This window comes from Pleurodeles waltl, chromosome 9, assembly GCF_031143425.1.
Source record: "Pleurodeles waltl isolate 20211129_DDA chromosome 9, aPleWal1.hap1.20221129, whole genome shotgun sequence".
NCBI classification, from domain to species: domain Eukaryota; kingdom Metazoa; phylum Chordata; class Amphibia; order Caudata; family Salamandridae; genus Pleurodeles; species Pleurodeles waltl.
This window is the reverse complement of record NC_090448.1, coordinates 1,092,115,292-1,092,129,325: the sequence shown is the minus strand read 5'-3', so window position 1 is coordinate 1,092,129,325 and position 14,034 is coordinate 1,092,115,292. Positions and strand designations below refer to the sequence as shown.

Below are 14,034 nucleotides of genomic sequence, written 5' to 3'. Positions count from 1 at the left end.
TACATTTATGGATCCATTCCAGCTCCAGTACTTGCTGGCAGCGCTGCTCCCTTTTCCCTCTCCAGAGCTTGTTATCGGCTGCCGAGATCGCTATTAATTCTCCCCTTATTACAGCTTTCAGGGCCTCCCTAAGGAGGGAGACAGAAATGTCAGGGGTATCGTTCAAGTCTAGATTGAGTGTGGTGGCCTAGGTAATTTGTTCCAAAAGCACTGACCGCTGTAGGAAAGTTTCTCTTATTCTTCAAGGCCGAGATGCCCCTTCAAGCGGTGGGAGCCCAAGAGTCAGAGAAACTGCGGCATGGTTGGATAGACAGTGGGGTTCTATTGTAATGTCTGTGAGAAGATTCTGAATTCCTGCAGTTCCCAGAAAGTGGTCCAGTCGGGCGTACATCTTATGGGCGTGAGAATAGAAGGTTAATCACGTGTCTGAGGGTGGCGTTCACACCAGAGGTCCCGAGTCCCAGCTCCCGCACTCACTGGGCTCATGCTGCAGAGATAGCCCCAGCTGCCCCATACCTGTGTGCTGATCTGCCTAAGTCATTGTGAAAAAACAGGTTCAGGTCCCCGTCCAGTAACACCAGCTTATCTTGTTAGGACATCATCTCCGCCAAGGTCCGTCTAAGGAATCTTTCCTGGTTCTTGTTGGGCACATAAAGGGAGTCCACCACCATGCACCCTGTAGTCTCCCCCATCCCCAGACTCCTTGTTCCCCACCTTTCCCCACAACAATCTGGAGGCTAGCAAGGCCACTCCCACCATCTTAGTGTCAGCAGAGGAAAAATACTACTGTGAAAAGGCCCGGGATCTAAGACTATGTCCCCAAGGAGTAGATATTTCTCCTGCTCTAGGCACAGGTCAGCTTCTGTGTGCTCTAAATAGGACAGGATCACACATCGCTTGGTCGCATTATTAGAACCCTTGACGTTAAGGGTGATAACGTTTAATTTATCATGTGATGTAGAGAGTCAGACCCTACACTTAGGTATCTGGCCCTTGTAAGGGGTCCTGATCGGCATGTAAAGGCAGTACTTTTCCAGGGGAATCTACATGTGTGTTCTGACTACCGTGCTCCGATCCCCATGTTCAAATCAAAACCCCAACAGAACAAAAACAGAACATCAACCAGTTCATAGAGCCAGGGTTGCCCAGCATTGTCCCCGTGGGTAGTTTGGTAGCGGGGTCGGTAGCTTCACATAGGTGTGCATTCCATACCCCCACATCTGCCCCGTACCCTGGGTCTTGGCCTTTCACCAGGCATCTCCTTTGCAGTCCAAAAGGATCTCACCCATCAGCCTCTCCTGACATGGACTCCAGCACCGCGCAGCGTTCATTTGCCATTGTTTCAGGGTCTGCACTTGGGGAAGCCTTCCAGCTCCTCCACCTGGAACGCTTCCCATTCCTGCATTCTCGCTGGGCAGGGTGCTGAATATCGTCTGAGGGACTCTCGATTTGTAATGCCCTGCAAGCCGCCGCAAAGGATCGGTGCTGGTGGTTTCCTTTACTAACGGAAGATCATGCAGAAGGGGTGGCATCAAGAGTAGGTTATTCATTCATCACAGGCGGAACACTCTCCTTTTTTGCAAAGTGATGGCCGCTAGGCCTTGGTACAGGACCAGGGTATGCCCTCTGATTGTCACTGTGTGAAGGTATCTGGCTCTGCGTAAAAGCAATTATTAGAGTTGAAAGTCATGGACGCAATCAAAAATATTGCCCGGCTGAGAGTTCCCAGGTTGCGGTAGGCACACCCTGTGGACCCTATTGAGCGGAATGTCTTTTCTCTATGCTGATTCAGGATCTGGAGAAACAATGCTTTGATATAAGCATAAATGCCTATCCCTTCTGCATCAGTTGGGGCCTCCGGAATCCGTATATTGTTTTGCTGGGACCAGTAGTCTAAGTCCTACGCATGGGGTTGTAGGTCAAGCTGTTGCTAGTGGAGCCTTATGACTTCCTGCTGGAGCTGTTCTATTTCCTCGTCCCAGATAGTCTCATGATCCTCCAGGGTTGAGAACCTATCACTGATTTCTGCTACTTTACGCCAAACTTCCTTCAAGTCCTGTGAAAGATCCCTCTTCATCATTTGCAAGTCCTCACAAAGGGAGGTGAAGAGGGCTTCCAGGAATGTGTGGTGACTGGGCTCTCCCTTCCTTTTCTCCATCAGACTGCTGATGTTGGTCGGGAAAGGTGGACCCATCCCCCACCTTACTCCCGGGAGATTTCAATAAGGAATCCATCAAGGCGTGATCTTTCTTAGCGCGGGCTGTTGCCATGATCCACTATACGCAGCAAGGGCAACCGGGAAACGGAAAACATGAGCGTCCCACCGTAATAGTGCGGTCGTGGGTGGACGTGTCGATGTGGCCAGCCCTGGGGGTAATCCTGCACTGGTGCTTCCTCAGATGCCCCTACAAAGGTTCTCAGCTCAGCAGTGAAGTGGGCCGACCGGTCCATGCTCCTCGTTGTGCACCAGAATCTGCCTAGTAAGCTCCTCAGCAAAGATTCCAGCAAATGAGCCTGGAGGGCTAGTGGCAGCAATAGTGCCACTGGAGGGGAGAAAGCAGTGGGCCTCTCTTCACTCCCAGTGGCAATGTCCGAACCCCTCCAGTTATAATGGGATATGCAGCTGGTCTTTACCTCCTCAGGGCCTCTCAGGGCGAGTTCCATTTTTTCCTGCCTCCTATCTCTAGTCTGAACAGCTCTTTCACCTTTCAGGTTGGGTATAATGTATATTACCTCGTAGAGCTGGGGTAAGTGAGATGTAGCTTAAATTAGACTGAGAATGCTTAAGTCCTACCACTATACTTTCTTATTGGTCTTTTGTGAAATATAGTGTGTAGGTTTACTTTGTCTGCTGCAGAAATAGTTAGGTATATAGTTTGCCGCACCCAGATTTCAGTCTTGGAGATACCTGGGTACATATGGAGATACTCATGTACCCTGAACTGCAACGGTTCAAACCACAGTCTAACTATACACTGCATGCATTAAAAGTATTTTTTTCTCAGGAGGTGACATACTTTCAAAGGAAGTACTCACAATTGTCTGAAGGACTGCTATAATTATTATGAAAGGACACAAGCTGTTCCTTTCCATTGGCCCCTCATTAGTTGTGTATCATAAAAGACACTAGTGCCAAGACGCTGAATGGCCTTTGCGTGCTTTACAAATCTATTAACATTAACAGACTAGGAGGAGATTGCAGGACAGAGAAACAAGGAAAGAGAGGAAAACATGGAGAATGTGAAAGAGGGAGCAAGAGCAGAGAGCTAAAGACAGAAGAAATAGGAAAGAGAAGAATAAATACAGTGGGGGATAGAAATTGTACATATAGGAGTAAAAGCAAGGTGAGCAGAGAAATGAAAGGTAAGAAGTCAGTAGTAGAGGAGTCAAGACAGATGAGGTATACAGAGAGAAAGATAAAGAGTGATGGACAGAGTGGAAGAGGGAACAGAAGGGAAAGGGATTTGCTAGGTCTTTCTCATTATTAAGTATAGGGATTTTAAAGTGAAACCTTATGTAGGAGTTCCATAGAATGGTTATCTGAAGATGTTGTCTGTATGGCGTTTGTTGCCAGCAGGGGAAACCTGCCTGCCCTCTCTTGCTTCTGTCAGGGATAGAGTGCTCTTTGTATCCCAGGATGGCTCTGTGCTTCTGCTTCCTTTCACTGGTGATGAGCTTGAAAGAAGGGTTGTGATGGAGACACCAAATGCAATAACAAAAGGTCAAAACTGGTCTGAGGCTGCTTGTCGCCTTTCTGGGAGTTCAGGACAGGCTGTTCCCATTAGGAGCAGGGTCGATACTCATCTGCATAAGGCTGGCCTTTTTCTATAGTGGCCAAAAAACAACGGACTAGAACACGGCCCGAGCGATTACCAGTGGCTGAGATTAATTCAAGCCTTCCATCCATCACGATGTTGCAGTGAACACCAAATGGTCACTGTCCCAGAACCTACTTTGAAAATAAGATGAAGGCCAATGCATTTTTAACCAAAACTCCCTCAATTGAATCATCTGCCACATGTCTTTTGATCACCTGTCCCCTCTGCCTTTAGTGGGCAACCTCTTTTTCTATCATTCTAGGGACCGTTGCTATCAACATTTGGTCTTGTGAAAATCTGTGGTCAGGCAACCCACATGGAAATCAGGCCTTCAAGAGGGATAAACAGAGCTAAACTCCCTGGCCAGTGAATTGGATTCTATGAATGTTGATAAAAGAGAGAGACTGAGGACCAGCTTGATCATTCAGAAAGATAATAATCTAGTGGAAACACACAGCGTAATTTGTGATGTCGGCACAACTTGTGAAAAGTATCCTTTTCAATGATTAAACTCAAACAATGTATATATTACATATGGAGGATCCTCATGCAGGCATACCTGGAGGAAAGCACAGAGTTGTTGTATATGAATCTTCTGTGAAGGAACTCATTCTTATGAAGGTACTGAAATGAATGTCCATCGTCAATATAAATCTCTCCGACAGCTGAACCCTACAAACATTAGGGGAAAGGACGAGTGAGATTTAACACAACTTTTTACCATTCACCATTTAGCAAGACATAATGACATCATTCCGAACTCTAGCTGCCAACCCAGAAAAAAAGGCTATTTGCAAGTCCAAAATTAGTTTACTTTAGAAGAAAAACATTAAAATTATTTATATATCCTACAGGAGCAATACATTCATGATGTATCCTGTACCTCTCAGACGCCTGAAATTTGGCAGAACCTGAAATAATAAACCATTTAACATCACTGTCGTTAAAAATACAAAATGCATTCAAATTAATGGTCATTTTCATTTTCATCCCATGTGGCATGATAGAAAATGGAGTCTAGAATCCAACTCTCCACTTCATAATTTTGTCTTATCTCATTTACTGATGGAGATTCAACCAGGCCAGTTATACCTGCAGCACGGGACCCAGTCCAAGCCCAAAGTGCCAGTGCCTTCTATGAGAACCAAAATAAGGTAGCATACTCCTTATGCTGGATTCTCATCATCTGGATCCTGGCTTACGGTGCTGGGTGAAGGGAGATGCTAAAGGCTTTTCCTACAGGACTCAATGTCCCAATAAAGCGCTCACCAGAATTTTAGACCCAACTCAACTGGAAAAACAAGCGGGTTGAAACTGCTTCTGAATGTAAAGGTCACATGGCAGACAGCAATGAGATGACACATTCGAGTGAGCCCTAATTGTCTTTCATCTCAAGTAAACTGGTGCTTGGATTTGCAAGCTACAATATAAAAACTGACCACCAATGCCAGAGAGCCATAAGAAACAAGAAAAAGTTCAAGCTGAATTAGCTCCATCTGGGTTGAGTCCCTTAACCACAAATTATACCATCCACACTACAGACCTGATGTACAAAGCCTTGTTGCGATCACAAACCCTACGATTTACAAAATATAAGGGACACAAAATGGAATATTGGTATATTTAACACTCATTTTATGAGTTGGAAAAGCAAATCTGACTCACAAAAGGATATTACCAACCTATACAGCACTGCAGTTAGGAAGGGACGTGAATGGGCATTCTTTCCTAATTTCATTTCGGTATTGTATGTATCAGTCGGTTGCATCGCAAACCATTGCCAGTTAACAATACCTCAAAGGAGGTAGTAACTGATTCACCATGAGGAAGGTGCCCTTGGGGGCACCTCCCGCTTTGTGAATGGTGTTGGTAGTCGGGGAGTGGAGCACAGACAGTACCCCATACCCATATTTTTTTCAAATGGAAACATTTCTTTCAAAGCAGCACTGGTTTCTTTAAGGAACACGCGCGTTCTACCAAAAGAATATTCCCATTGGTGAATGCAAACACAGAGGGTCTACTGTTCCTTGCAGGCTCCCATCCTTCAGTTTGCAGCCAATCACATGGGGTTCCAAAACTGAGACCTATAAAATTAATATTCATTAGGGAGGTCATTCTGCGATCCCCTGCAACACAACCATTGTGATGCAACGTAATAGTAAATAGCTTGCATAAAAAAAAATTAAAGGCTGGTCACTAAAAGTTGATAAACAATTTGCCCCATTTGCAATTTACACAATTTGCAACTAGTCTTGATACACCTGGCCCTACATTCTCAACATCATTTGGCTTTTAGTAGTTGCCCCACTCCCAATAAACTAAAGCGGTTACTGTTATAGCACTATTGATATGAGTCACACATGCTAGGACCTTATATTCAGAGGCTTTTAAAAATACAAGTTCCTTCCAGGTAAGGTTATGATAACATACTATGCCTGGCTTTTGTTATGACTGGAGGTAAATCTGAAGAATTCCAATGAGAAATAAGTAAGGAAGGCATCAAGGGCTCATTTGCAGCTGGTAGATCTCCTTTTCATAAGTGTGGTGTTGCTGGCCTGCAACAGAGCTGTCAGAAGTTGTTGGGAACAAGTTATTTTCCCAGTCTTTAAGGTTAAATCTCTACTCTGTGGGCTCCCAGAATCGTGTTCTGGTTCTCAGTTGCTCCTGAACCTAAGAAAGCGTGTTCTAATAAATACCAGCTGCACTTGGAGCTTACCCCACCAGCAAAATAGTGGCTAAAGTGATCCTTGTGCAATTAAATGACCTGGTTCAAGTTCCCCTGTTGCTCCAGCACAGTGTGGAAAGAGCATATTGATGACGCAAAGTCTTGACAACAATTCTTTAGGTGTTAATGCACTGCCACTGCACTGTCTGTTCGTTGGTGGGACTGCATTGTGCATTCTTTGATTTATCTACAGCTTTACAACTTTTATTAAAGTGAATCTGGTAACCCTTTGGGCTTGGGATACATTACAGGGCTGAGGTGTCCCCGCAATTTTGTCACATTTATTTATAAAATATATTAGGAGACCAGTGACTGAAACTAAGAAGATCTGTGATAATTCCATGCACGTGATGGGTTACTCAGGAGAAAAGAAGGGATAATTTATTGAGCGACCGGGAAAAAAATCTTTAACATTCGCTGAACGTCCCGTACGTGGGCTCCCTGGGACTACTGTTTATTGTAACTGAAAGTGCTGTACACAACTTAAGCGCTACTTTTGATCTTGGGTCTGGTCAGTTAATAGCTACCCTGGAAATCCATTGCTAGATGCCTAGACATGTCTCATTACAGTCACAGCCCAAACTCCTCCCACAACAGCCGTCTGTGACATTCACAGGTTTCTAATGAAGAACAAGAGCGTAACCCTAGCTCTCAGGATGTGCCTTCACTGGGAGACATGCTGCTGGTGAAGGCAGCCATAGATTCCTTCGGTTCCTATGAAGAGGAGTACACACATGAAAGGTGTTCTCATCTTGGCTGCTACAAGATCTTGAAATAGGACAGGCACACAACATAAAACCTTCTCTATCGCTCAATGGGTCTCTCTTAAATACTTGAAGATTCTGAGCCTGAAAATCAGCTCAAGCTGTGCAATTCTGGAGAGTTTTCACTCTGTTTCAAAACACTTGGTTAACTGTTCAGTTCGCACTGTCCTTAACTCGCGGTAGGATGAACACTTATAATCACGTATTTGCTTGCAGTGCTCTCAAACCGAAAACATCACGGGTATTTATCAACCAGGAAAAAAATATTCAGTGTTTATGTGCAGGGACGTGTTTATACAGCTATCACTTTGCTGTGAAGAGAAAAACGGTGCATGATGTAAGCTCAAATATGGCTTTTCAAGCGTTACAAAGAAGACTGTTACAAGATACTACAGAAACACAAGAGAAGGATCTGGGACCAATTTATTGGTTTACAAACTAATAGAATTATTTGAGCACATGGAAAATTAGATTTTAACTCTCCAATGGTTTGCCAATTTTTGTCTGATCTATCTATATCTCTAGATTAAATATATATGTCTCAAAAATGACGTTGCTTATTTTAAAACATTTCATACATCATTAACTTTGAATGTAGTAATTTATAAGGTAGACATGCCAAATAATAAATACTTATGTTTAAATGTATTTTATGATTTTCTTATATTTTACTTCCAATAAACATACTTTTGAAGCCAGTGCACGTTGACACAGAGAGATAGAAAATAAATGTACTGAAATAAACTAAAAGGGAGAGCAAAAAGGAAACTAAAATGCCTAAATGGCAAATCTTTTTAGAAGGGGGTCTGACTACCCATTTTAGAACAAAAACCTTCATTAAATACCTGTTTGCAAACAGATTTGTGTTCCTGTAAAAGTGCATCCTTACCACTAAATTAGATAATGTGGAGGGTACAGGTAACTTTCAGGCACTCGTTTCTCTCCACCGCTCTCCACATTTAGACCGTTGCCATTTACGGCATAATATAATTTTTAAAGGACTAAAATAGTCGATGCAAGAGATCCTCACCTTCCATTCCTTACACATCTGTTTCCTCCATCCTCCATGTCACATATTACCTCCTTAATTTAAAAACAGAACATTTTCAGCAGCTCGGTAAAGATATTTTTTTAGGACTTCCATTTTATTTAATGTGAATAGACTTTTCCCTCACTTTAGGACACCCAGAGATATGGCCTTTCCTATGCTTCTTCATGCTATTCAGCTTAGGGAGTTGCGAGGTTAATGTAAGATTACTTTACCTTATCAGTTTTAAGGTATCAGCTTTTTGTTATGCTCCTCGCCCTTGTCTGTTAGTCTGTTAGTTTATCACTTCTGGTGGCTGTGTACTGTGGACTGTGCTTAGTTGGCTTAAGAGTGCAAATTCTTACATCTACCTATTTTGTAGCCTGAGCAATTTCCTCCCACTATAGGCTGCCACCACTCTCCACGTATTCCAAATGTTTTGGATGCTTTGGTCCTTTATTGTGTCTTGCATGGGCACTCCACTCCAGTTTTCTTCCCTTTTCTCACCCCAACCCATTTGTTGGGCTTGACTGCACAGCCACCGGCTAGAGCAATTCAGTGCTGCTGCGCTCCAGTTTGTGTGATGTGGATACCTAGAGGGGTCTCTTCCTCAATGTTTTCCACATGCCCGCCAGTTTGTTGCGGGCCTCACACTATACTGGGGTTTGTGCTCCTTCTGCCCACGTAGTCACCGGTCTCTGTGCCTTAATGCCTTCTACTGCTATGCTAGGCATTCTCCAGGTTGTCTGGGGCATCCGTTTGTGTTCCGCTGCTTCTCAAAGCTTGAATGACCCTGTAGCAACCCAGTGCGTTATTCTCCGCTTGAGTTTTATGCTGTTTCTATCGTGGGGTGTACCCACTATTGTGCAATTAAAAAAAAAATTACTATATGGTACAGAAAAGTGTCTCCCATCCCAACATCTTGGTTGGAGCAACTAATTTTAAATTAACCAAAGGCAGGTATTAGGAGGAGGAAAAGACTATCTCCAAGTAGATACTTTATCTTAAACCCAATATTCATCTTCGGATTGGTGCTTCCAACTATCAAATGGCTGCCTGATATCTGCACGCGCCAGCACCATATCCATCAGTAGAACTATGGCACTGTAAGACTATAGTAGGAGTTTAGGTGATCATCCACCATACCTTGTTAACATGGGAAAAGGCATTGGGTAGGATTTATGCAGATCTTGAATTTGCGTCCAGCTGCCAATCTTTAGTCCATTTGGAAAAATACTGACACCTATACGCACACCTCCTTCAATTTTGTTCCAGCAATGAACTATCTCCTCTTATAGTTACTCTTTGCAAATGTTACTCACTGAGTTTTAGCTGAACGTATTCGTCACTGTCCATTGACTAATGTTGGAAAGAGCTCTCTGCTGATATACTGGCACGTGACCAGAGATAACAGTAGAATCTGCATAATTACGCAACATTGTCCAAGGGGGAAGGCACTCCCAGGTTGATCAGGGTACATTCAAAGGCCTGAGGAAAACATCACACCCTGGGGGTGCCCTCGTTCTTAAACAATATTGCTATTGTAAATCCGAACCTTAAAATCTGTTGTGTAATTTGCAAGAATATTTGTTAGAGGGGGATTTGTTCAAGGTTCCATGTAGGTGGAAGTTTACATGAAGATAACTCTTCCATTGTGCCTGTTGAAAGTGCTTCAGTATTGATTCCATTGAAATGCATTGGAGCGAATTCCTGTTTTAGAGGGTTGCAAAATGGAGACTAATAGGGTAATAACAAATGTCATTCTAATTAAGATCATACACTAATATTTGAAATCGTGGTCAATTTAAAGTGATATATATCACCCAATCTTCGCTGGGATTTCATACATCCAGTTCTGAAGTTCTCTAAAACAGCATTTGCAAAATACTGCTAATACAACCTGGTACCATTGACTAATTTTAATATTTTCAAAGGCTCATTGGGGGAGTAAGGCGACGTCGCAGCACACATCCGAAGAAGGAATGAGTAAGTGCCATGTCCCACTCAATTTTAATTTAATTCAGGATTGAAAAACCTGTCCATTGCCAGGACCTGTGTCTGTCAGTCAGGCACATGGGGCCGTGTTCAGATACACCCCTCTAGCACCAAGTCAAGGGTGAGTGAGAGCTACAGAAAATCCACAATAAATGAACGAACCAAGGCAAGAAGCAGGAAGGTTTGCAACCTTTTCATGTACGATAAGCTGTTGAAAGACATCTCCACTAGGGGCTCCACAAAGAGCTCCCAGTCAGCATACCAGGAGTGGTGGTGGTCTCCTTGCACACAGCCTTCAACCCTAACTCTAAGAGATTAACTTTGCTCTCTAATTAAAACTATGGCTTAAGGTAGAATGTGTGACTCCGTGCTCATGCTAGGCTTTCTCGAGCCATGTGCACTCACTCAATGCCCTCACCTCATAGGCTCATGTCCTCCTGAATGAGATGGTCATTCCTCAGAGTTTTTTTATATTCCCCGATGACTTCAGCATACATGGTTAGGGCCTCTGTTTTCTCTGGGAATGCGTAAACATATTTTAAAAATATTTCATTCTGTAATGTCAATTTAAAGTTTTTGTTGTGTCAAGTAAATCAATAATTACTCTTTTTATTAATGTTTGGTTTGGATATGAAAGTTTTTCATTCGTTCAGTAGGTTGGTGACAATGTTTTTGTCCTGAACGGCTCTGCATATCTCTGAACAGTTGTTATGGTCAACCAAGGTACAAAGGAGAAACAAAGCATAGCATTAGTGGAAATAATTGTGTACCTAGCAAGGTCTCACGGACCATGATGCTCGAGACAACATACACATCTGGAGAGATACCTCAATCTTTTTTCAAATGGATTCTTAGAATACTGAAAACTGGGACCTCAATGAGTATGCTGTCATCTCATACCATACAATCCATCAGGCCCAGAGTCTTTCTGTGGACTGACCCCATCTTAATTAAGGCATCTATTTACCTAATGTTCTATGATATACTATTGCTAGTGCACGCCATTCTTTCTTACCATTGAGACATATTCACTCCTTGCAGTGCAGTGTCACAGTTTATGCTTATGTGGCGTACGTTGCACTAAAACTCATTAATGAATACCTCAGTTACAGGCTGCCAAAATTGTTGATAATTTTGAGTTTCTATGACATTAAGCAGTGTGGGTCATTTAAAGTATCCTGTTGTTAAAAAACAATCATGTTTAATAAATTTTTTATGTTTTTTCAGATCCACGCCATATTTGGTAGTGACCACTTCCAAATGTCACAGAACTTCACAAAGTTCCTCCTGGTCTAGAGATCATGCCTGTTTACTCAGTCGGAAGTCCTGCTTGAAAACTGTTCCCTAACAGTTGATGCCTTGGAGCTTCTTGTACACACCTAGTCGCAGTAGTGAACAACTCTACAGTGAACTATGTAGTAATCTTACAATATCATTTTCCCGCGTTTAACTGGATCCCACAAAAAGTGTTTTATGTGTAGTATCTTGTGTTTAAAATGTATTGAAATGCTCTCAATACAGCGCTTTCCTACTTTTTCAGAGTACGGCGTTGGGCTGTCAAGATTATCACCTTGAGGGAACTGATCACGCTCCACCTGTTCAGGTAGGTTACATAAGAAATGATAAGAAAAATGGACTTCAGAAATAAAAGTGTAGTCTTTCTGAGATAAAGACGAGTTTGCAAAATGCATGCATTGATTCAGAATATCTTCCGTACTCACCGTTTAGCATTATCAGGCCCCATTCTTTAAGCCAAGGGTGTCCAACATAGGTCCAGAAAAGCTGGTTCTATGTCAGATTTTCAGGATAACCACTTACTATAAGTAATAATTTGCAGTTAGATCCAGTGTATCTACCACTGAATATAAATGTATATCTATGGATGTTTGGAAAATCTGTCCAATACGTTGTGAACCCAACATCCAAAGCCCTTTCTTCTTTTGGATACCAATATTGAAATGTTGTAGATCTTTCATTCTCCATGGAAAATCGGTTCAGTCCTACCGCAATCTAGGGTCATATCCGAAGAAACCTATGCAAATACATCATTCAAAAGATCGTGGAGAAATGTCCATGCCACCTACTACCATTGGCGCTAGATAAATTCAGTACACAGATTTCACTGTGGCAAGCACACTGCATGTTAAATTCACCTCTTCCGCAATCCCTCCTCAGTACAGTATTGTAAGGGAGGCCTTCCTCTTCCCCATGCACAGCCAGACAAGCCCAAATGAAAATTCTAAACCAAAAAGCAAAAACTCAATTTCAAGCCAATGGATTTATTGCCTTATTTCAGAAGGATGGGAAATTTGTCTAGCTTTATGACAGCGATGGAAGTCTGTGTTCTATAGGGATACGCCTCCTATGTGGAAACTAGGTGAGCAGCTTCTATCACCCATGGGCGAGGATCAGCAGTCTCTGATTATAGGGTGAACAGACCCGCCAACTCACACGGTGGCACGGTGTGTCACTCGATTTGCCTCCCCTCACACGGTCACTTGTGAGGAGCCAAAATCAGAGGGTGGAAGGGAAAACCAGCTGAAAACCAGCTGAAAACCACTGTAATTGTGATTTGAAGCTCGTTTTCAGACGCAGTAAACAGTTGATGTCTATTGAGAGATTTGAAAACACCCCAGGACATGAGCAACAGCATTCAACGACCATTTTTTTTTTTGGAGGGGGGTTGGGGGCTTGGTGTGGGGCAGAGTACCTCTTAGGTAGATCTCGGCAGGAGGCCCCACCCCCTAGTGGACCCTTAGGTTCCAAACCATAATGGGTCGGATTTTCCATCCCCGGAGTTACTAGTATACCTGGTATTGATAACTCCGGAATGGGGAAATTCTCAAGCGCCTTTAAGTCATTATCTCTCAGCTGGACGCCAAACTATTTCACCTCTGCCTTTGGTACACTGCCATCACTATTCTCAGAGGGCCCTCCTCTTCCAGACAGTTTATTAATGCAGCTTTGCCTTTTTACCAGTAAGTTCATCCCTGAGGGAAGAGGCTTCCCAGATGAAGTGTGTTCTGCTTACTGGCAACAATTTAATAACACCGGCAGAGGCAGCCGCACCTGGCTCCTTTTCTGCTGACAACTAATTAATGTTATGCAAGGTAGTCTCCTCTTATATAATTAACACTTCTAATGTGTAGAAATCACTCCGAACTGCTAACAATTAAATCACCAACTTTATTTTCTACCACAGTAGTTTTTAGCTGAAAGGTTCGGGTCCTCTGTAATTTCGTTTCGCTTTCTTCTCCCAGCCTTTCCTTACACGGTGGCTGTGTTTCAAAGCCAGTACAGCTCTGAAAGTTATAAACCTCTCCTGACACTTTCGATTTCCAATCTCATTGCTAAAGCAGCCATTTTGTTTTAGGTTGGGCCGCTCTTGTAGCAGTTTTTATATTTTTCGCAGCCCTGCGCATACTTCTCACAGCCTACCTTTGCAGTCCCTACACTGCTAAGGTTACCCAACGGCACTTTCTCACCGTAGGTTTTTTCTTTCGGATATCAATGTTTTAGGTGTTTTTGTTCAAACTAATAATAAGCATTAGCTTTGGCAATAGGACTGGGTTTAAAATAATTTTATATGGTAATGTGAAGCATTTCAAGCAGAGCGCATGGAAATGGATGTGTATTTGCATGGAAGCTAACAACTGCAGAATAATATTGTTGTAAGTTAAAAGGTCAATTAACAGTTGAACTGTC

The 14,034-nt window shown here is 42.9% G+C and overlaps 1 protein-coding gene across 2 annotated transcripts in view; it reads right to left on the bottom strand.

Annotated features, from left to right (window-relative positions):
- Positions 1-14,034, bottom strand: part of GANC (glucosidase alpha, neutral C) — a 388,017-nt gene that overhangs the window by 48,889 nt on the left and 325,094 nt on the right. For both annotated transcript variants that reach the window (XM_069208780.1, XM_069208781.1), the window contains one exon: positions 4,378-4,490. In XM_069208780.1, the coding sequence (XP_069064881.1) occupies positions 4,378-4,490 (113 nt within the window). The remainder of the gene's footprint in view (positions 1-4,377; positions 4,491-14,034) is intronic.